The sequence below is a fragment of the Gnatocerus cornutus genome, chromosome 1 (assembly GCF_029298725.1).
Source record: "Gnatocerus cornutus isolate USDA-ARS CGAHR chromosome 1, icGnaCorn1.1, whole genome shotgun sequence".
In the NCBI taxonomy this organism is placed as follows: Eukaryota; Metazoa; Arthropoda; class Insecta; order Coleoptera; family Tenebrionidae; genus Gnatocerus; species Gnatocerus cornutus.
The window spans coordinates 37,734,797-37,756,391 of NC_142233.1; the positions used below are offsets into that span (position 1 = coordinate 37,734,797).

General features: G+C 32.4%; 3 protein-coding genes across 3 annotated transcripts; all 3 read right to left on the minus strand.

The window, feature by feature from the left end:
- Positions 1–1,780: 1,780 nt before the first annotated feature.
- On the minus strand, positions 1,781–14,869 carry LOC148182285 (uncharacterized). The gene is made up of 12 exons (XM_088044171.1): positions 14,299–14,869; positions 14,101–14,247; positions 13,803–14,026; positions 13,281–13,751; positions 12,877–13,231; positions 12,444–12,824; positions 12,274–12,396; positions 11,448–12,220; positions 11,284–11,399; positions 10,969–11,237; positions 10,765–10,914; positions 1,781–1,998 (listed from the first exon to the last, which is right to left on the minus strand). Exons 1-12 carry the CDS (start codon positions 14,740–14,742, stop codon positions 1,858–1,860), a joined length of 3,594 nt encoding a protein of 1,197 aa, XP_087900297.1. The 5' UTR covers positions 14,743–14,869; the 3' UTR covers positions 1,781–1,857.
- A 267-nt stretch (positions 14,870–15,136) lies between these two features.
- PpD3 (protein phosphatase D3) lies at positions 15,137–17,574 on the minus strand. The gene is made up of 9 exons (XM_088041020.1): positions 17,472–17,574; positions 17,055–17,296; positions 16,861–17,008; positions 16,691–16,812; positions 16,370–16,640; positions 16,076–16,218; positions 15,532–15,839; positions 15,399–15,480; positions 15,137–15,346 (listed from the first exon to the last, which is right to left on the minus strand). The coding sequence occupies exons 1-9, from the start codon at positions 17,563–17,565 to the stop codon at positions 15,287–15,289; spliced, it is 1,470 nt and encodes a 489-aa protein (XP_087897146.1). The 5' UTR covers positions 17,566–17,574; the 3' UTR covers positions 15,137–15,286.
- Positions 17,472–20,734, minus strand: Gnpat (dihydroxyacetone phosphate acyltransferase). Its single transcript, XM_088041011.1, has 10 exons — positions 20,350–20,734; positions 20,127–20,303; positions 19,946–20,075; positions 19,541–19,896; positions 18,852–19,488; positions 18,696–18,775; positions 18,468–18,629; positions 18,250–18,422; positions 18,142–18,203; positions 17,472–18,086 (listed from the first exon to the last, which is right to left on the minus strand). Exons 1-10 carry the CDS (start codon positions 20,533–20,535, stop codon positions 18,010–18,012), a joined length of 2,040 nt encoding a protein of 679 aa, XP_087897137.1. The 5' UTR covers positions 20,536–20,734; the 3' UTR covers positions 17,472–18,009.
- Positions 20,735–21,595: the final 861 nt, after the last annotated feature.

A 21,595-nucleotide genomic window follows, 5' to 3' on the forward strand; every position in this document is an offset into this window, starting at 1 on the left:
AAAAATTTTGGTTGATAATTCAGTTTGGTCAGTTCATTAAAGTGTTCGGAAGAGATATTTAAAAGAAAAATCGCTTTAAATCAGCTAGATTATCGATTTAAATATCCAATTTTTAGAGAATTTATTTGTGTATGGTTTGTGGATTGGCATTAAATCTAGTGGGGTGACAATTTGCAAATGAGAAGTACTCTTAACATCAAGGAAAATGTTGAAATTACCAAATATTTGAAATTACGTGCATACCTGAAACGAACCTCAGATAGATATAAAGCAAAAAAAATCGTCAACGTTTACTTCTGAACAAATTAAACGTTTTATTGAGGAAGCTCTAGACGAAAAGTATTTGTTTTCAAAGGTAATTCATTCATGTAAACGCGACATTTTATTATAATTATCTATTTGTAGGTTGCACTGATTATTGCTGTTTCCGGTGCATGTCGCAAAAAGGAATTAAAAGATATGCAAGTACATCATGTGAAAGACATGGGAAACGAACTTTACATCAAAATTCTTGAGAGTAAAAATAAAACAGAAAGATCTTTTATTGTTTCTGGGCATTTCTATGATATTTGTAAGCAAATGCAAATGATGACAGTTCTCTTTTAAAACTATCTGAAAGGGAAATGCACTCGCACACGCGGCACCAGTTGCCTTCACTAATTGCAAAAATGTTACAATAAACATCAATAATTGTTATAACACAAATAATAAATAAAAGCATTTTTTGAAGTTTAGTTGTAATTTTCCACCGCAATCGTAGAAAAAGTATAGTATGCAACTCAAGGGTAAGGCGAATTACGTACACTCGCGAATTATCGCACTCGGCTAACGCCTCGTGCTTAATACGCTTTTTACCCTACACGTTACGTAATATACTGTTAAAACATCCTCCTTACATTTTAGCTTGTCCATCATTATTTCCTTCACCCATGCGGATATGCAAAACCAGAGTCTATAAAAATGGCCGCAACCACTTCAAAGCAAACTTCTACTAACGACGCGGTCAGTTAGTGTAACAGTAAATAAAATAAAATAAGGGGCGTCTAAGTGACGTCATTAACTGGGTGAAATCGGAACGGGTATACAAAGTCGTCAAATAAAAAACCATTGCCATCGTCGGCAACCGGAGATTGTCTCTTGTTTACACAGTGGTCACAGCACGCCAGATTTAATAAAGCACATGTCCGATGATGTTTGTCTTTCACATCTGCCGTACTCATCGATACAAAGATTCGTTTTATGTGCATTGAGTTTTTCCCTGCTAATTAAAATGTCTATGATGGGAAGCGGCCTCTTGACACTGCAATTTTCGGACAGATGAGTGTTTGATTTCGCTTGATAAGTGGAAATTGTGAAGCCTTGAAAAGGACAAATTGATAATTGGGTTGGAAAATCAGGGCGGGACTTGTTGATTCCGATTGTTCTTGACACTACAAGAAACCCATTACGGGAAATAACTGGAAGACGGACTAAACTTACTTTTTAGAGTGTAAAAGTTGCTGTTAAAACAAACAATCATAAAAACTCAATAGATTAAAGACAAATATTTAAATAAGTTAATTTTTAATAACGGACAAAATAGCATTACTCTCATCAAAACGAAATTTCGCGATAAGTCGACACTAATCCCATTTACTGGACAGTCCCCACAATTATATCAAATCCTCTGAGAATCGTGAAGCCCGTTATCCACCTTGGATAATTGAATTGGCATCCTCTTTCTGATAGAACGAAAAAGGCATCAACGCCTTCACATTTAATTACGTGCAAAAGTAAATAATTTAATTTTATGACACTTTATTGCTTATAAGACTACAAAATGAACTGTAATTACTATGTATATAGAAAACTAAAATATCACCAATTTCCAAAAAGTTTTTTCGCTCGAGAACTTTTCGAGGGATTATTTTTTCCAACAGCTGGACTAATATTGTCCAATCTCAGTTTCTTGAGAACTTTGGGAGTTGCTTCAGTCGCTTTTCGCTTATTATTATTATCCTAAAAGTGTGGAAAATTGCATTATAATATATATTTTATGTTTCAAGTAAGGAAATAGTATATTAAAGAACGTGTTTTATAATGGCCAATTTGGTGCACGAGTTCCCGAGCCGTAGGCGAGTTTTGTATGGGACGAGTGCACCAATGCCATTATAAAACAAGTCCGTTATACTATTTTTTCGAATTTGCATCCTTTTTTTAAATAAAACATTTAAATTTTCCAATTCTAAGAGTTTTCGTGTTACACGATTGGTAATGGTTTTGTAACCACGACTTGCCACTTGATTTTCAAATTTAATTTAAAATTTGACATTTATTGAGTTTCATTATCACTGAATTTTGACATAACGTAACCTAACCTCACAGCCAGTGGAGTGCGGGCACTACCCACGGTGAATCGAGTATATACGGTGGCCGCATCTCTCTAGCCGAACAGAATGATGACGTCACAGTCGCCCTGAAGAGAGGCGCTTGCATGAACATTTTACGATTATTTCAATTAAATTTCGCAGAAATAATGTTTAAACTTTTATTAACATATCAGAAAATTATACAACGATTCTTTTCACTTTAGGGAAAAGCATTTTCTAACCATTTCTTAGCTATAATTTAGCAGAAATATTATTTAAACTGTTATTATAATTTTTAATTCTGTAGCATGTTCTATCTGTTTTTTAATTAAAAATAACAAAAAAACACATAATAATAAAAATTAAAAGTATGTAGCTAATACTAGTGTTGGTACCCATGAATTAAAAGGATTATACAAGACATAAATATAAGACCTAAAACTAGAATACACAGAGAAATACACAAAACATTATAATTGTGGGGTTCAGAGAAAAAGTGGACCAAAACCTTAAATAAAAAATGTTTCTGTTAATTAATGTATTCATCAAACAAAAGTTTATTTAGTATTTAAACCAAAAATGTCAGCTTTGACAAGAAAACAAAAAAGTTTTGATAATATATTAGGTTATAATTTTTTCATTTTTTTTTAGCATTTTTAGATTTTATGTGTGTACGTGACTTTCTTTTTGCCCCCGCGGATTCTTCTTGACTCGTATTTAATCTTTCAACTCTTATATACAGGGTGATTTTTTAAAAACGGCAGGCGTTGTAGAATTCTTATTTATGAACCGATTTCAAAAATTTAAAAATTGATTTAAATGGCTTTTAATTTACTATAACCTGATGATTTTAGAATGCTTCTAAATGTCTTTCGGGTCGATTTCAAGTCACTGCGTTAACGCAAATTTGCAACCGTTGCCAAGGTATGAGCAATGTGATTGGCGTTGCTATGTTGCAAATGGGATTTGCAGTAACGCAAGTCACACTTGAAATCGACCCTTTAGTATATTTTGGGCAATATTCAACTTTTTAATTTTAAATTGGGAGTCATTTTTTTTTTCATAATTTGGAAGATATTAATTTTCATGTTCTATTTTTACAAAAATATTTTTAAAAAAATTATCAAAAACGAAAAAATTAGGCAATTAAAGTTAATAAAATCTAAAAAATCTAAAAAAAAATATGCGTGCCAATTTAAAATAAGAAAGTTGAGTATCGCCCAAAAGATACTAAGACATTTAGAAAAATTCTAAAATCGGCAGTAAATTAAAATCGATTTAATTTCTTTTTAAAATTTTTGAAATTGGTTCATAAATAAAAATTTTACAACGCCTGCCGTTTTTTAAAAATCACCCTGTATGTGCGTTGAAGAATATATGTAGCAATAATTTCCTCTGGAAATTCTTTAATTTTTTTTTATTTCATTAGTAATAGATTTAACAATATTTTTATTTTTGTTTACGGCTTTACTGTGAAAAGATTTAAAATTATTTGCAGTCTCAAGCCAAGACACTCGGCACTTTTTGATGTCGGTGTCTGATCAAACGCCACCTTGCATTTTTTATCAACGCGTAATAATAGTTATTTATTATACAAGACGATAAAGGACCACTTTAACCATCGAGTGAAGATAGTTAATAAACGAGTGGCGCAGCCACGAGTGGATTAACTTCACGAGATGGTTAAAGATCCTTTATCGTCGTGTATAATACACTATTTTTTTCTATAGCAGCTTTTAAAGAAAAACTAATTTAAATTTATTAATTAAAAAAAATGTATCATAATACCCAATGTTGGTTGTTATGGAACTGTTGCTGTAAACAAATTTTTCATTTTCAAAAATCACGAAAACTACCATGTGCGAGATCGAATTAGAACTTCCTGCAGACGTAGAGGAAGAAGCTGCAACTGCTGTAATTAAGCTGTTGCCCCAAAAAGATGGAGAAGTAGAAAAAAATATCAGTGGTGTTAGCGAGAAAGTGCTCCTTGCCCATTTTTCTCAAAAGTCTAAAAAAGTCAAACCTTCAAGTTTATGGTGTTATTACTCAATGCTATAAAGCACATTGTTGGTAAATGAAAACTGCGACATTTCAAGGTAGGATGTTTTTAAAATAGTGTCAACGTAATGTCATAATAACTTTCAGATATTGCAAACTAATTTCACTACTAAAGAAGCAAAGTGAAGGCTAAAAGCCCAAGAAATCCAAGATCTTTGAGCCAAATGAGAATATTAAATTCTTGGTAGATGCGTCAGATGATGACTATTTATTAGCAAAGGTAGTAGATTTATTGGATAGGATAAAATGTAAAATTGGGTTTTAAGGCGAGTGCCAAGACTCGTCGCTGGTCAGAATTCGAGCTGAGCTGTCACATCGGGAAGGTTGTCAAGCGGTACCTCTGTTTACAACACCCCTTACTGTGCTATCGTAAAGTGATTGTAAAATGATAAATGCTTATTTTGCCTCTGTCTGGTAGAAATACTTTTTCATGGGTAAAATAATGTGAATCAAAAAATGTTATTTTAAAATTGTAAGTACATTAGTACGTTGTTCAAAAAATAATTTGACTAGTCAAATAATAAATAGATTAAAGTATTATTTAATATTAGAATGCCAAACAGAAATTTTCTAAAAAAAAACTAAACTTATCTGTTTTATGTTTAATTTTATTTGTTTTCAAATAGATACGTATTTGGTATGAAGGTATACTCAAAAGATACAAAATACATAGTATAATAATGTGTATAATATGTACATGTTAGTAAGAATTTATAAGAAAAGTGGTATTTACATAATAGGTACTTATTTACAATATTAACAATTAACTAATACATAGGTAATACAAACTTAATGACGGCGGATCGGAATAGACAATCTTTGTTTCCTAGAGTCAATTAATTCCAGCAACATTGATCAAAATAAAACTTAATCAATTTTGGTTCCATTTTTTTTCCACAAAGTTGTGTCTTCATAAATATATTCATATTTCATATCACTTTCTTGTCCAAACCAAACACCCAGAATACACATTTTTTTTCGTGTTATTCTTAACTGCCCTTGGATTTGGTAATACCAATTATGATTTGAATTTACAATGTATGTTCCATTTTTTTCTAGTTACCAGAAGTCAACCTTTTTATTCTCCCAAAAAAAATTTATATTGTTCTCAAAGGAACAAGATTTAGTGGGTTTTTCAGTAAAAGTTGAACCGGCCGGCGGCAAAATGAAAGAAATTGTCATCACCTAGTAAAACTCCGGTCAGTTTCTTAGATAAACTCTAATCCAATATTGCAAACATCAGGTAAATTGCATCCAGTCAGGTTGCTCCATAGAGTCATACCATTCAAAACAATTTTGTTTCGTTCAACATTTTTTATTCATTGATGAACTTTCAAATTCTAGTGAAATAAGAAAAAAATAAACATAAATAATAAAATATGTAATAAGAAAAATAATAATAAATTAGTATTTTATTAAATTTCATTTTCTAAATTTTACGTCCAACACCGTGAAATAGTCGAGAAATTAATTCGTGTGTCATTGAAAGACTTTAGTTGAAAACATGACTATAAATTAAATGAATTTTCATACTACATAGTTGTTTCTATAATTTCATACATCAAGCATTATGAAACTTCGATGTGCTTGTACTTATTAGCACTTTTAATAACGCTCTTCTAATTGTAACCATTTTATTATCCTCTGTGCGAAACAAGCAGGTAAAAATTTTAGAAGAAATCCCTTGATTTACAACTTCCAAAGCTGGTCAAGAAACCGCAAATGAGGGTACGCTTGTAAATCACCTAGTCGTAAATTATCTGCAAAGCTCAGAGCTTCGATTGAAAAATTTTTAGTTTATCTCACTCATAACTAGACCAATTTTAATGATATCGATTTAAATTTAGCGGGAAAGTGATTTTGAAAGAATTCTTTACTAATTCTAAGTTTAAAAATTCACAAAAATCGGACATAAACTTCTATTCGTAAAACTACCCCTAAATTATCGAATTTTCAAGTCCTTTAACTTTTAAATTAAATGTTTTTTCCAATGTTTGATTCTTAGTTTTAGAAGAAAATGTGATTACAAGCAGTTGAGAATAAGAACGAAACTGATACATCAAAAAATAAGCGAAATATTTAGACGATACTTTACATGGGATTCTCCATAAGAAAAATGTCTTGGCACTCGCCTTAACTTACAGGTTGTTGCTGTAATGGCTTTGCACGGGGCTTGCAGATCAGATGAATTGTACAAGTTACAAGTTTCCAACATTGAGGATCGGCAGTCAGTTATTATTGTTTCACTTATTGACACCAAGAATGATCGGTCGTTTTGTGTAACCGATAAAGAATGAGGAGTTAGTTTTTTGGAAATCGTACGAAAATATTCAAGCTTGCGTCCTAAAAACGTTCCTCACAAATTGTTCGTCAACTACAGACAGAAAAAGTGTATCGTTCAGCCAATACATTATACAAGATTTCGAAGATGATTGCTAATTTTCTAAAGCTGTCAGACCCTGAAGCATTGCTTTCGCCGCTCGGCCGCTATGATGTTAGCCAACAAGGGTGATGATCTCATCACCGGCAAAAGAATAGGCGGATGGAAATCATCCTCGGTAGCAGAAAACTACATAGAAGAGTCCGTACCCAGAAAAATTGCAGTTTCGAATCAGATTCTTTGCGAAGATTTAGTCACAAATTCAGACACGACTTCGTCATCTATAGAGATAACCCATGACGAAATCATGAATGCAAGTTCTATTTCAAAAATATTAAACGTCTGAGGAAACGAAAATTGTACCATTAATGTTACCATTACTTTAAATTAATGTAAAAATTAAATAAATAAAATTTAAAACACTTTATCTACCCTTGATGTTAAAGTAGCACTTTATCTACTCTTGATGTTAAAACGCAAGTTAGCCTTGCATTTTTTGAGAAATAAAGCACACTTTAAAAGCTACTATAGAAAAAAATAATAAACACAATAGAGTTCAGAACGGTTGGTCATTTAAAACGTACTCATTGTATTTTACAAAACTATCAAGTTAGAAAATGCATTTTGGCCTCATTTTCGTACGACGTATTGTTAATAATTTTTGTAACAAAATATTGTACTGTACGCCGTAAATTATTCACTGCTGTAAGCTGTAAAGCATTATTGCCACATATCGTCGGTTTAAGTTGTTAAGTTGCTAAGTACATTTTTGAACAAAATGCGTTTTCAATTTTATAAAAAGAATAACAGAATAGTACAGCATTGGATCATTCTATTTTCGTTCCCCCCAAAAAAAAAGATATCTCGACCTCGGTTAAAAAAATTCGAAATGGACTTAGCAACTTAACGACTTAATAAGCTGACAATATATTTTTAACGCACATATATGAAGGTAAAAAGATTAAATACGAGTCAAGAAGAATATGCGAGGGCAAAAAGAAAGTCACAAACACACATAAAATCTAAAAATGCTAAAAAAATGAAAAAACCAACACTAGTATTATATACATACTTTTCTTTTTTATTATTACGTGCTTTTTTGTTATATTTAATTCAAAAAACAGATAGAACATGTTACAGAAACAAAAATTGTAACAACAGTTAAAAAACTAGGAATAATATTTCTGCTAAATTATAGCTAAGATATGGTTAAAAATGTATTTCCCCAAAGTGAAAGGAATCGCTGTATAATTTTCTGATATGTTAATAAAAGTTTAAACATTATTTCTGCGAAATTTTATTGAAATAATCGTAAAATGTTCATGCAAGCGCCTCTCTTCAGGGCGACTGTGACGTCATCATTCTGCTCGGCTAGAGAGATGCGGCCACCGTATCTACTCGATTCACCGTGGGCACTACCGCCTGTAAAGTATGCAACCTCCCACTCTGGAGGATCAACAAACCGTGCCGGTCCATTTAAATACCATTGAGAGCGTTGTTTAAATGCAGTATTTAATTATTTTTGACTGTGTTTTTACTATGGTTGGGTTGAAACTTTTTAGTATGTATTATCTATACTGCCATTGAGTAGTATTTGTTTATTTTAAGACACTTTTGGTTTAATTAGGGGATCAAAACCACTTTCCAAATTTGATATTTTAAAAATTGCAAAAAAAATACAGGTGTTTGTCGCTTGACTATGAAAGTTAAAATAAAATTAAAATATCTGCAGATTAAACGAAAAAGTAATAGAGTGCTTTGTACTTTAAATGAATAAGCTTTTATCTTCCTTAATTTTAGAAGAAAGAATTTGAAAATGATAGATTGTCTACGAGTTTTTGAATAAAGTGAACTTTTCCTTTGTGTTGGACATGTTCGATTTTTAAGAAAAGTTGCTCAGAATACATTGCTTACAAAATTTCAACTTAAAAATCTTATTTTGATTTTTTTTAATATTAATCTTTAAATTTTATCGTTAATTACACTGTGTAACAAAATTTTAGAAAAGTCATATTTGTCTGTTTTTTTTTGTTAATATAGTTGCAATTTGGCTTTCTTTTAAAGAATATAAATTCATTTGTTTCTCGCTTTGGAAAATTAACAATTATATTCATAAAATAAAACAAAAGCGTTAAAAAAACTATTAAAATAAAATGCGGTTTTACGTTAAAAATTCAAAACACGACCTTTGTTCTTTTCTTTTTGGTTAGCAAATGAAAAATAACAGCAACCCAAAATAGCAGTTACTGAAATGATCTTGAAGTTGTAAAGACACTGGAATTTGTAAATGTTATTGTCTTCAAAGACTCACCGATACCATGTCTTTAGACTCGAGGGGCGATTTTTACAAAAAAAAAGAACCCTTGACATAGTTATGAAGATTTTAATGCCAAAATAGACTTTATACGCTTTCCAAAATTTCGTCGAAGAAATTATTTTGAGTTTTTCTTATTTAATTGTTATATAACATCCCCCTATGTAGATAAATAGATCCGCAAATAATTTACATTGTCATCTTTTGTTGTCACTTTTTAATTCGCAATGAGGCAAACAGCGAAAACAAAAATTTTTGAAAATATTTTAATAACATAATAATTTTTGTTGTTATATAATGTTATTGATAATTAAATATTATTATATTGTTCATTTTTGCTAAACAAATGATTTTGTTTATTTTTTTAGTTCGCATAAAATTATACTTAATGGAAACTGAAAATTTCAAGATTTTGATTTGCGAATTCTTATTATACAATGTATTACTGCTTAAAAGAACTTATGTATGTGACAAAATAAAAATTGGGAATTTTTCGTTTAAAAACTTCTCATTTGGTATAAATGAATTTAAATTCGTTTCTAATTCTCTTAGAATAATACATAACTTTTAGAGATATTCTTAGCGCGAAGTAAATTACAAGAAAATAGCTTTATTCAAAAATCCTAATGGATTTAATTTACCATATCTGCTGTATTTTGTTTCGTCATGAATTTTGCAAAGTTGCAAGTTGCATAAAAATATCCCTAAAAAAGAACTTTACGATTTTAACGAAATTTAACTTAATATGCCAAAAATTAACACAGATACCAGCTTGTATTCTGGCTGAAATTTAACATTTACCATTCACTGATCAAAATTATCATTAAGGCAATACATTTTAAGAAGTTGTAATCCAACTGCAATACAAAAAATAATTAAATTCTCTAAACAACGCTTTCCATTGTATTTAAATAGACTGGCACGGTTTGTTGATCCTCCAGAGTGGGAGGTTGCATACTTTACAGGCAGTAGTACAATTATTGTTGACCGCAAAGGACAATTCAATTATATTGATACATTTTTTATTCACGCAGCAATTTATTAAACACGAATCGTAAAATCCAAATTGACCAAGAACTTGACAGGAAACAAGTGACAGCCAGACTAATTATTTCTGTCAATTCTTAAAAAAACAAAATTTCCTGCTTTGAGTTCTTTTATAAAGTCCGTTTTTTAAAAAAAAAAAAACACCAACACCGCAATCTTCTGAATCTGAAAAAATAGTTGTCAAAATTTTTGACGTTTCTGAAAATTTGGCAGTGTTTCCGTTAAACATGTTTCTTTTACAGCCTGTTAGATTGCAAATCAAAGGATTTAATAGTGAAAAGACTCAGCACAGTCTGAAAGACCGCTTTGTGTAATCAAATTGTCAATTAGGAAGTTAACCTATTTGATTTTATCACCAAAAAGTCACTATCGACGATGTTGCCGGTTGTAAAGTGGTGGGAGACTGCGGTGTTGTTGATTTTTTAATAAAAAAACGGACTTTACCTATAAACGATTTCAAATTGAGTACTCTAATGGACCTATTAAAGCGGCAAATTCGAAAAATAACGTTTTATAATACCCGGACAAGGAGTAACCGCTAAATCGCTAAAGTACAAGCAGCTCAATCGAGTCCGCTAAAGTATCAGTGTAAAAAAACTAACAATAAAAATACATACCTTAACTACTGTTGTACTGGCTTCCACAGTTTGAAAAACAAAACCTCTAGATTTCTTTACCGTGGTTCCTACATTTGTGGTTACTTTATTGTACTCTGCTAATCTTTGTAAGACTTCATCACTTCTAGTCAGAAAAGAGCCTCTTTTATTCTAACAAAACATGATAAAATATTAAAATTTTAATGGCAAACGGGGACAACTTACCGATAAAGTAAAAGAAGTTTTACAATCTTCTTCTTCTTTGTTCTCAACAGTATTGCTTTGTGATACAAAAGATTTCTGTTTGAAAACCTGTTTACCAATTTTTAAAATCTGACTATCACTTAAAAGATCATCATTTTCCGTCACTGACTTCTTTTTAAGAAACATTTCCCTCTTATGCCTCATTTTTCTCCACTCCTCTTCATTTTCCTCTTCATCCAAAAATATGTCATCATCCTCGCGTTTGTCAAATTCGCCATTATCCACCGAGTCTGAAATTTTCATTTAAGATATTATAAAATTGTATTTCGGTCATACCAAGTGCCTTCCATCTAAATTGTCTTTTGCGTCCTGTTCCATGTAATTCCCCGTCATCCAACAACAGCTCTTGAAGAAGTTTGACCTCTCGGTTATCTTCATCCAAAAGTTGGCGCCTGAAGCAAAACTATCAATCTAAATCAACGAAGTTTTAGCATACTAACATGTGTATCCTTTCAATTTCGCTCCTCATCTTGTTCTCATTAAACTTCTCTTCGTCCGCTTGTTCGAATTCCATGTCATCTAAACCTTTCTCGTCTTCATCTGCGCTTCCCCATTCTGATTCCGACAATTCTGCTTCTTTATCCAAAAAGTCTGTTAACTTGAAATTGCAAGATTCTTTAGCTACGATTTCGTTCTCTAGTTGCTGTTCTTCATCATCTTCATCGTAATTAGCATGCAAGTCTATTTGTTCTTCTATTTCATCATCATCGGATTCATCATCTTCATCTTTCTCATCCGCTTCTTCTTCTTCATCGTCGGAAAAAACTAACTTTTTGCGTTTCTTAAGTTTTATTTGAAGTTCGTCATTTTCATCATCAGAATGAATACGACCGGTAGCATTCACCTCTTCAACTTCTTCGAGTACTTGAATTTGACGCACGGAAGTATTGAGAGGCGATTCGAACTTTTTCTTGAAACGTTCTAATTCGGCTTCGTCGAGAAGTTGGGAAATAATTTGATCTTGTTCTTCGTCTAGACTTTTGATTTCGTTTTCAGTGTTATTTTGAATGTAAACCACCGGCCTTTCAGAAGGAGTCTGATCAGTGCTATTTGTAGAGAAACTGGAGAAACCACCAGTGCACAAATTTACAAGATCCTGAGTGGAAGGAAGTTCATCGGATACTTCTTTTTCAAGCAATGGTTTTACCATTTTTTGGTTTTGAGTGTCGGAGAATGTTCCTGAGCACATTTGTGCCAAATCATCTAAGTTTGTCTAAATTCATAAACAAATTAAAAATAATACAAAGAAAGTTCATGCGAGCACACCTGTGAATCCTGAGATTGTTCCACGAATAGGTTCTTTTGTACCTGAGAACGCACATTGCCTTCTTCGGACTCAAATGAGCTTAGTTCTGGTAAAAATGGAGACTTTGGCGAGTCTCTTAGGAACTAAAACCAGAAATAATTATTTTGTTAAAATAATCATATCAACTTACCTTAGAGTCTGAGTTCAAATTTTGAAGACCTGTTAAATATGTAACCGGAGTCAAAAAGTCAAGTTCTGACTTATTTTTCTCAGCCTGAGGTTTTTGAGGAGTCTTCCCCACCTTTGGGAGATTGGGTGGTAAATCATCGTCGTTAGCATCCGTGTAATATTTCACTATCCTTGTAGACGCAGGAAGCGGACTCTGGTCATCTTCATCATCAGAATCCGCGCAAAATGGTTTCAGAATTCTCTTCAAAACTCTCTTTTTGGGGCTTTTAAATTCATCTTTTTCGGGTTCTTCTTCAACATCTGCATCATTTTGGTCGCCATCGTTTTCATCTTGATCGTCCTCTTCTGATGCCTCCTCAAGAGCGTCCTCGTCTTCCTCAGCCTACAAAACCGAAAATGTAACGTCAGGTATATTAACAAATGTGAAAATTGACTTCTTCATCCACAAAAGCCGATTTTTTTCTTGTTTTTTCGGGTAAAAACTCGTAGTCTTCTTCATCTTCTTCTTCAGACTCGGTTTCCGTCAACTCATATTCTTCTTCGTCGTCTAAAATATCCTTTTCTTTGTCACCTTCATCGAGTTTCTTCTCAACCGTAAAAATATCTCCTTGTTCGTGCTTCTGTTTCCATAATTCTAATCGTTTCTGCGCCATTTGCACTTGTAGTTCTTCTCTAAGTCTTTTTAATTTGGCACCTGGCGTTTCAACCATTGCAGGTTCATCGTCTTCGTCGACATTCATACATACAGTTTCTGAAGTGATTTCACCACCGGAATTGACGCCAATTACGCTGAAATGAAGATGTTATAAAAAAGAAACAATTGTTTATTTAATTATACTTCAACTGGACTTTATGTTTGTGTGAAATCTTCTTAGCAGAGTGCTGAAAGAATTTCTCTACCAACTTTTTAACAGCGCTGACTTTGTTTGAGCCCTCTTCTAAGTCTATGATTTCGTCAGGTCCTCCAGATAATCTTGGCTGCATGTTCAGTTTGTCTTTTATTAGTTCTGCAATTTTGGGCCTCTTGGGATCTTCATTGATATCGTCCAGACTAAATTCGTAGTCCATAGTTTCTTGATCTTTAATCTCCGCTGTGGGAACCTCAACTTCTTCAGACTCGTGCTCGGGAATTTCTTCCATCGTGACATCATTAATTTTACCCTCCACTGCATCCACAGCGTTGTCCACAAGTAAGTGCAGCCAGCATTTAATGTCTTTGGATGGGTCATCTACGTCTTCTTCTGTTTCATCTTCACTCTCAGATTTGTAAAATTCCTTCACTTCTTTTATTCTTTCATCTAATTTTTTGCTGTAAATGAGACTTGTTAGAAGAGAATGCGACAAAGTAGTCACAACTTACGAAATTTCTTCAAGTTTGTCTTTGGACATCTTGATGGCCAAAGAAGGCGGCGCTTTCGGAATTAAAGATGCAGCAGACGGTAGCTTGGAACGTTTTTGTAAGAATTCTTTGATGGTATAAGTCTTTGGTTTGTGGTAAGGCAAACTAACGTTAGTTTCGCGCAACATTCTTTGCGATTCTGAACGGATTTCAGTTCTTTGTTTAGCTGCCTCTTGAACGGTCATCTAAATAAAACAGAAATATGTGATAGTATATAAAAACTAAGTCAATTGTAACTACCATAGGCAAATAATCTTACTTTTTTTGGATTATCTTTTGCATTCTTTTTCCGAAGTCGTTTGTATAACTTCGGCTGCACAACAGGATCAACTGATGTATCTAGAATATCAACCTTTTCTACTTCTCCTTCTGATTCAGAATCACATAAGGCTGACAAAGATGACTTCTAAAATTAAAATAATTCAACAATATTTTAGCCACTTTAACAAAAATATACCTGAAACATTGCAGTCTCGTCAACTAATTTCCCTTTACTGTTTGTTGTGTAAATGACTGCCTCAACTGCTGCAACTTCATTGGGAAAACTTTTGTTGTGAGGGCACACTTCTTCTTCCTCAGCCACATCTGTGTCACTTTCAACAATATCGGAGTCTTTTCCTGGAGTGTTCTTGTTTTCCGTACTTTTTGGGGCTTCATCATCAGAATCATCGTCCAAAAGTGCAAATCTTTTAGGTTTCTTTTTAAATGTGATGTCATCGTCTTCGTTAAAATCATTCGATTTTTCATTATCTATTACATTTAATTCCATGTGGACAATTTCTTTTTCTGGAACACTGTCCTTACTTTCGCTCTTTTCATGGGTTGATTGTATTGTATTAATCAAATTCATTTCATTTTCTTCTTCTAAATTCGATATTAACACGTCTGTTGTGATATCCATTTTATTGTTTCACATACACTATAACTAATAATTTAATTTATCTACTTTTTGCTTTAAATCAAAATAATCAACTTATAAACTTTCCTTAACCTAACATTTTGTTCCAAAACATTTCGCGCCAGTTAAAAATGACAGTCAATTTTCAATAATTGGTGACAAAAATAAAGTCACTCAAATATTTAAAAAAACGCGCTTTTTGTCTTTTTTAAAACTAAAATATAGAATTGAAAGCCGATGAGTGGGATATAAATTAATTCTGATTAATTAAATCGTTTTAAATTTTCAAATCTTATTTGTTAACTTTTATTGTGGGTTTACATTAATAAACGTTTTTTTCTATAAGTGTAGAAGTCTTTATTGCCAATAAACGTAGCTAACAATGAAGGAAACTTGGTAATAAATAAATATTTTATTTAGTTTAGTTCTAGAGGTATTTTTTCGATTATCATACAAAATTAAATAACAGAACAATAAAAATTAAATTTTAATACAAAAATTATAAGTGATGAAATACCTATGTTAACTACATTAAAAAAGGCAGGTACTAGCACATTAAACTTAGTAAAGAGTGTGCATACGCCATTGGTTTCACATTTGGATGGGGCTAAAATATAAAAAAATTACCACCCTTCAAATAAACATCACCTGAAACTTACCACTGCTTCATACGTAGTAAATTTAGGCTCCATATCTTTGCCCTTTAAATTAATGAAAGCACCTTGATTACCCATGGTATCACTAAAAAAGAGCCAGTCATCACTTTTTCACAAAATTTACAACTTTAGTTACCAATAGTTAGGAGCGGAAAACACAGTAATACATTTTCCATCGTGAGCGATTTCATAACCATTATTTTTGACTTCATGGCTTCTGATAATGTAGTCTAATTTGTTTATATCTAAGAACTTCTTTGTTACGTCAGGTCCAAACTGGCAGCCGACTCCTCTCTTACTGGGGGCACGACCGTTTTGAGGCTGCGGGTCTGACCATAGAAGTTCGCACATTGGACCATCTTCTGGAGGTTGTCTGTTGCGGTCGATTTTGCTGATTTCACCGAGAGTCACGTCGTCTCTAGTGAACAGTCCACCGTGCATCACCTGAAATATTAGTACATTTTAAATTTTGTAGGAATTAATTACTTTGAAATGAACAGTGGCACTACATAATTCTCTTACTTTTAAGAAATAAACAATAAATTCGCTGACTGTGGAAAGTAAAATGACTGAAAACTTCTTTTGCGTTCAAAAATTCTGTTAATAATTTGGTTTGTACTGCCATCAGCGCATTGTTTTTATCAAAATTGTATGTCAACGCCTGCATAAAAACCACTTACAAGTACTCTCTTGTTTAAACAATGAGCCAGTGGTAACCAGTTATAGACCTCGGTGAACAATTGGGCCATTTGACCTGAATATTTGGCTTTAACTTCACCATCAAAACCATACATGTGATTCATTGTTGCGCTTTCATGGTTCCCTGTAAAGAAAAAATGATCAGTTGCGTTATTCAACAAAAATAATATCAACTTAGAGAAAGCAGAAGGTATTAAACTCTTTTAAGCATTTACAATTCCAAACGTTTCTACTTTGTCTACTCTAATTAATTTATTTATTCAGCGACAAAGTACCTCTAGACATGAAAAAGTGGTTGGGGAATAACAACTTGAATCCAAACAATGTGAAAATACATTCAACGGAAAAAGAACCTCGATCAACAAAGTCTCCATTGAATAAATATGGATTTGTTTCTGAAGGTAAACCATTCAAATTAAAAATATTCATCAAGTCATAAAATTGACCATGAATATCACCACAGACGGTGAACTTATTTTCAGCGCCTATTTCCACATCAATGAGTGAAGGCTGCTTCATGAAAAAATTCTTCACATCTAAAAGGATCTACAAAAAAACAACATACATATTTAAAAGCTTAAGCAACTGAGTTATACTTTATATGCGTATTTCCGATGCAGTTTTCCCTGATTTTTATACAGTTCCATTAAATCCTTCATGAATTGTAAAGTGACCTTTCCGTCTTCAAGTTCAGGACCGGTGTACTCATTTTCTATTGCTATAAACAGACATTAAATCAATGACCAAAGAAAAGCACAAAACTTACTCATTGCATCTAAATTAATGGTACTGGCAATATTCTTTTTGGTATCTTCAACAGAAATGGCTTTCTCAAAAGCTAGTTTCTTCACTATCTTATTACATTCAGTGAATTTAGACTTGGCATCCTTGTCATTAGGCCTGACTTTCATCACCTGAATAAAAATAATAAAAAACACACCAAACCAGTGTAAAACTTACATATTCATAGTCTTTGAGAGCTTCTTTGAATTTTCCCAAACTCATATGAGCCGCAGCCCTTCGATAAAAGCCTTTAACATAACTTTTATCAAGCTCTATAGCTTTGGAGGCATCGGCCAACGCGTATCCAAAACATTCCGTCTTCAAATATGCAAAACTACGATTACCGTAATAAATCGCTACTGTAGGATTGGCTTCTATTGCTTTAGTGTACAATTCTATAGCGTCATTGTAATTTTGTTCTGAAATTGACAACAGATTTTAGGTTATGTTTCACTTTGCGGCAAGAACATTATGATTCTCCTATTTCATTCACGAAATTAGCATGTCATTTCATGTTGTAATTAAGCGGATTAACCATGAAGTGGTTATTTGTTGAATCATGTGGGTTTTTAAGTAAATAAAGAGGAAACTTACTTTTAAAGTATTCATTCGCTTCAGTTTTTAAGCGCTCACCGGTTTCGATATTTTCTGGCGAAACTACACAGTTTTCCGCAACTTCAGTGTTCATTTTTATTTAATTTTGCACCTTAATTTTAGAAATTTAATGAAAAAGTCTTTAAAAACCCTTCATTACTATCAAGGTAAAAAAAGAGGAATTTCGTTTCTCGTTACTACCAACATAACTTTGCCCGCTAAATTCAAAATTACGTCATCACACAAATATTTGAGTTATTTTTCAAAACTCAATAAATCCAATTTTGGCTGACACTGAGTATCTAACAATGTGTATTCAGTGAAAAACATCTTGCAAAAACATTGTGTTACCCTCTTATGAACAAAGTTGAACAAATTATGGTTTTAATTAACCTTTTGTCAAAATTTATGAAATGGATTTATTAAGTTTTGAAAAATAACTCATTTATTAAAAACTCCCTTGACAACAACTATTCATTTGGCATGAAGACTAAAACGGTCTAAAGATAAATAATACAAAACCACAATAACACTACAATTAAAGCTTATTTTTTAAATGAAGCTGAATACTTTCTAACTTTCTCTGGAGATCTTGAATGGGCACCAAATATTGTTCTGAGAAAAAAAAAACAAGTAAAATACCGTTTTCAGACGGGAAAACATCACTCACCCAATGTAGTCTTCACTGATAATACTTTGCTAACATTAATTTCATATAAAATACTGTTTTTGCTACAAAAACAATGGTAAAAAATATACGATATTAAAAAAAACGTACTTTCTGCTCCTCAGTAATACTCTCTGATTAACTAAGCTGTTTAAACAATTCGCAATAGTATCCAAACTCAGTGAATAAGGATGAATAAACGAACCTTTTTCATTTAATCTCCTCTCAACTTCTGCTTGAACTTTGGTCAGAATACTTTTTTCCTCTACAAGTCCACCCGAAGTCTAAAAAACCGAATTAAGCTTAGAAAGCACAAAACCATTAAGTACCTGTAGAAGAATTGAACACACCACAAAATACGTGAAAACAAATCCATCAAAACAATTGTAAATTACATCTTCGCATTTTTTGTTTTCTCCAAATCTATACACCCCATCATGCTTTACCAATAAATCCAATTCTAGTGCATGTTCTAAAGCTGCTTCAAATTCCTAAAAGACACCGTTGTTAAAATCTAGTTACACTATATTTTCAGGAGAAAAGAAAATCCCACACACCATTTTTTCCCTGGTACTAAAAGTAACAAATTCCTGGGATAATAGAGCCCTCAAAAAATGATACCGCCCAAAAAGCTCATCTGCACAGAAATAAAAATATTACCCAACATGCTGTTAGAGGTCATCCACCACAAATTCCAAATTAATGTCAATTACCTTGGGTCAGCTCCTGAAGAGTGTGTCTTAAAATTGTGACCAATATTCCCACATTTACTAGATAATGAAGTACGGGGTTGATATAAAGTTGTAACATGATTAATGGAACAGAAAAAGTTAAAGTTTTCTCAGAAAGATCATGAGCTTTAAGTTTCCCAGCATTTACTTTATCCAACACTATTTTATTCCACACTAGTGTAACTTTTCCGTCTGCATTCAAGTGTACAACATTTCCGTGCACTTTTAAAGCTGATAAAATGTTAGAGCGGAGGTCACCTTCCTCCACATATCCTCCAAGAGTCTCAATGACTGTTTTCAACCAAAAAATCTCATCTTGGAGCTCATCTAAACTTAACAGATTCTTTCCATTGAATAAGTTATTGTTTAAAAGAACCGCCAGCAAATTAAAAGTTGTAACAACACAATGCTTTTGTTGTCTGTATATAATTTCATAGGCCAACTGTGGTATTAGTTTCTTTTCATCGTCCGTGATTTCTTGTTGATAAAGTGGTTGTAAACTATGTGCAGTTCTATCAAGAGAATCACCAAAAAATTGTTTTGCTGATATTGGTTCAGCTACATGGCAATAGATAGAACCATATTTTTCTTTAACAATGCTCAGAGATTTGAAAAAGCCCTAAAACCACACTCATAAGTTTTTGTTTCATAATTCTCTAGGGTGTTATTACAGAAGTGGATTCTTTGGGTTTGGGAATACCCAACAATTCAAACGCAAACAACTTTTCTTCTAGAATGCGATCATAACTAATGTTGATTGGCACAAACCAAATATCTGGAACTTGAGAAAGGAAAAACGCCTTCAAAATCATCAGGATCAGGCCATATTTGGGTGTCAGTGACTTGTTACTTCTGCTTCGAGTTCCTTCAATAAAAAACTCTATTGGTAACTCTCCTTTAGTGACAAGCTGATGTACATATTGTTTAAAAGTTGTCCAGTAAAGATTATCATCGTTGTATGAACGACGCATGAAGAATGCTCCTGTGTCTCTAAGCACAGTCCCCATTCCCCACATACCATGGAAATCTATAATGGAGTATGAGAGCATTTCAGTTTGAAATGAGAAATTTTTTACCCATTCCTGCAGCAATGGCAGGTATTGCAAGTTCTTCAGAAAAACAAATTAATGACATTAAAATAAAATCAGCATAGCTTCTGTGGCTAGGGACAAAGATAACAGGACAACTTCCCATTTGAGATCTCATCTAACAACAAGCAATCATAAGTAGATACTTGAACTTTATGTTGTTACTCACAAGTGCTAAATCATTTCGATTTATGTATATTCCAGAACAAATTTTACTACAAATTTTCACCAGAACTAAACCAAGCCATCTAATAACCTTTAATTTCCTGTTAAACCCTATTTCGTCTAAAATATTTTGAACTTGTAATTTTAGAGCTTCTTTGGTCACATTTTGTTGCTGACTTATCTAAAACAAACATTTTATACACTTTTAGTAAATTTCTTTAGCTTACTGTTTGCAACAATTCTTGAATTTTGGGGCTCCTTAATACTTCATCTTTGTGGAACTGTGGTGTGGGTTTCATTGGTTGTTTATATGCAACTTGCGGATATAATTGTCTTGACGCCCACATAAAATTACTAGTCTCCTCTCTTCTAGGAGCCAACATATCTTCAAATTTTCTTGAAGGAGTAACCATGTTTCTAACCTGACTTTTTCACTCACTTAAAACACACAAGTACATTACATCGTAAAGTTAATCTTAATAATACTGAAAAACATTCTGTACATGTATAGAGATAAACGCTTTTAAGTGTACAAAGTAAATAAACTTTGACTTCCAACCATTGTTTACAAGTTTACAATGACCGTGACAGGTTTTTGACAAGGGACTATTATATCTCGTGCGTTTTATAACTAATGGGATATTCAAATTTTTGCGAGATGAAAGGGAGTCTTCCTTTATTACACAGAGAGTTAGGTACCGTTATGGTTATAATTAATACCGTGCAATTATCACGTATTTAAATCAATTTTTATAAATCTTAAAAATGTAGAAACTCAAAAAAGCATAATTTTTGTAATTTGTTAAATAAAATAACTACAGTTATTTGGAGTAAACTTTCTATTGTTAAGTACTGCATAATTGACAATTCCAAGAGTTCAAGTAAATACACACAAAGGTAATTTACCATGTAATATGTAAAATACAACAAGTATAAAAGAAGGTCAATGTAATTTTTGCTTGTGCTACTACTAATCGTTACCTAATCATTTAAGAAAAAAAAACATGTATGCATCAGTGTGTTCACAAAATAATAATATATTTGCGTCGTACAAATCAAATTTTTACAAGTCACTTCAATTTTAACGTTGATTGTTGCACCTTTTGGATACCAAATAGAAATAGTTAATTATTTACATTGAAAAATAAGAACTTAGGGCCCGATTTCAAATTAGTGGCGCAAAATTGCGTTGACGCAGTTGCTAAGGTAGCAACAGTTTGATTGGGATTGCTAAGACGCAATTCTGATTTGCAATGCCGCAAGTCAACATGAAATTAGGCCATTAGTTTCCAGTTTTGACGTAATAAATTAAAAATCTAACTTGGGGAGTTATTTTTAAGAACTTTAAATCCACTTTTCTTCTAAAAAAAAATTGTATTCATTTCTGAAATAAATAAATCTCTCGATTGAAGATACTCTTGCTCCCTGCCATCGCGAATCATTTACAATGTCAGGATTAATATGACTATTATC

Excerpts from the sequence above, each read along its gene's own strand:
- LOC148182285 (XM_088044171.1), bottom strand. The coding sequence starts at position 14,742 with ATGGATATCACAACAGACGTGTTAATATCGAATTTAGAAGAAGAAAAT. Across the intron at positions 12,397-12,443 it reads ATTTGAACTCAGACTCTAAG|TTCCTAAGAGACTCGCCAAA; the intron begins GTAAGTTGATAT and ends TTCTGGTTTTAG. Across the intron at positions 12,221-12,273 it reads AACAATCTCAGGATTCACAG|ACAAACTTAGATGATTTGGC; the intron begins GTGTGCTCGCAT and ends TTATGAATTTAG.
- PpD3 (XM_088041020.1), bottom strand. The coding sequence starts at position 17,565 with ATGAACACTGAAGTTGCGGAAAACTGTGTAGTTTCGCCAGAAAATATC. Across the intron at positions 17,297-17,471 it reads AGCGAATGAATACTTTAAAA|AACAAAATTACAATGACGCT; the intron begins GTAAGTTTCCTC and ends TGTCAATTTCAG. Across the intron at positions 15,840-16,075 it reads GTTTAAACAAGAGAGTACTT|GTGATGCACGGTGGACTGTT; the intron begins GTAAGTGGTTTT and ends CTAATATTTCAG.
- Gnpat (XM_088041011.1), bottom strand. The coding sequence starts at position 20,535 with ATGGTTACTCCTTCAAGAAAATTTGAAGATATGTTGGCTCCTAGAAGA. Across the intron at positions 19,897-19,945 it reads TGCCATTGCTGCAGGAATGG|ATTTCCATGGTATGTGGGGA; the intron begins GTAAAAAATTTC and ends ACTCCATTATAG. Across the intron at positions 18,630-18,695 it reads TTAGTACCAGGGAAAAAATG|GAATTTGAAGCAGCTTTAGA; the intron begins GTGTGTGGGATT and ends GGTGTCTTTTAG.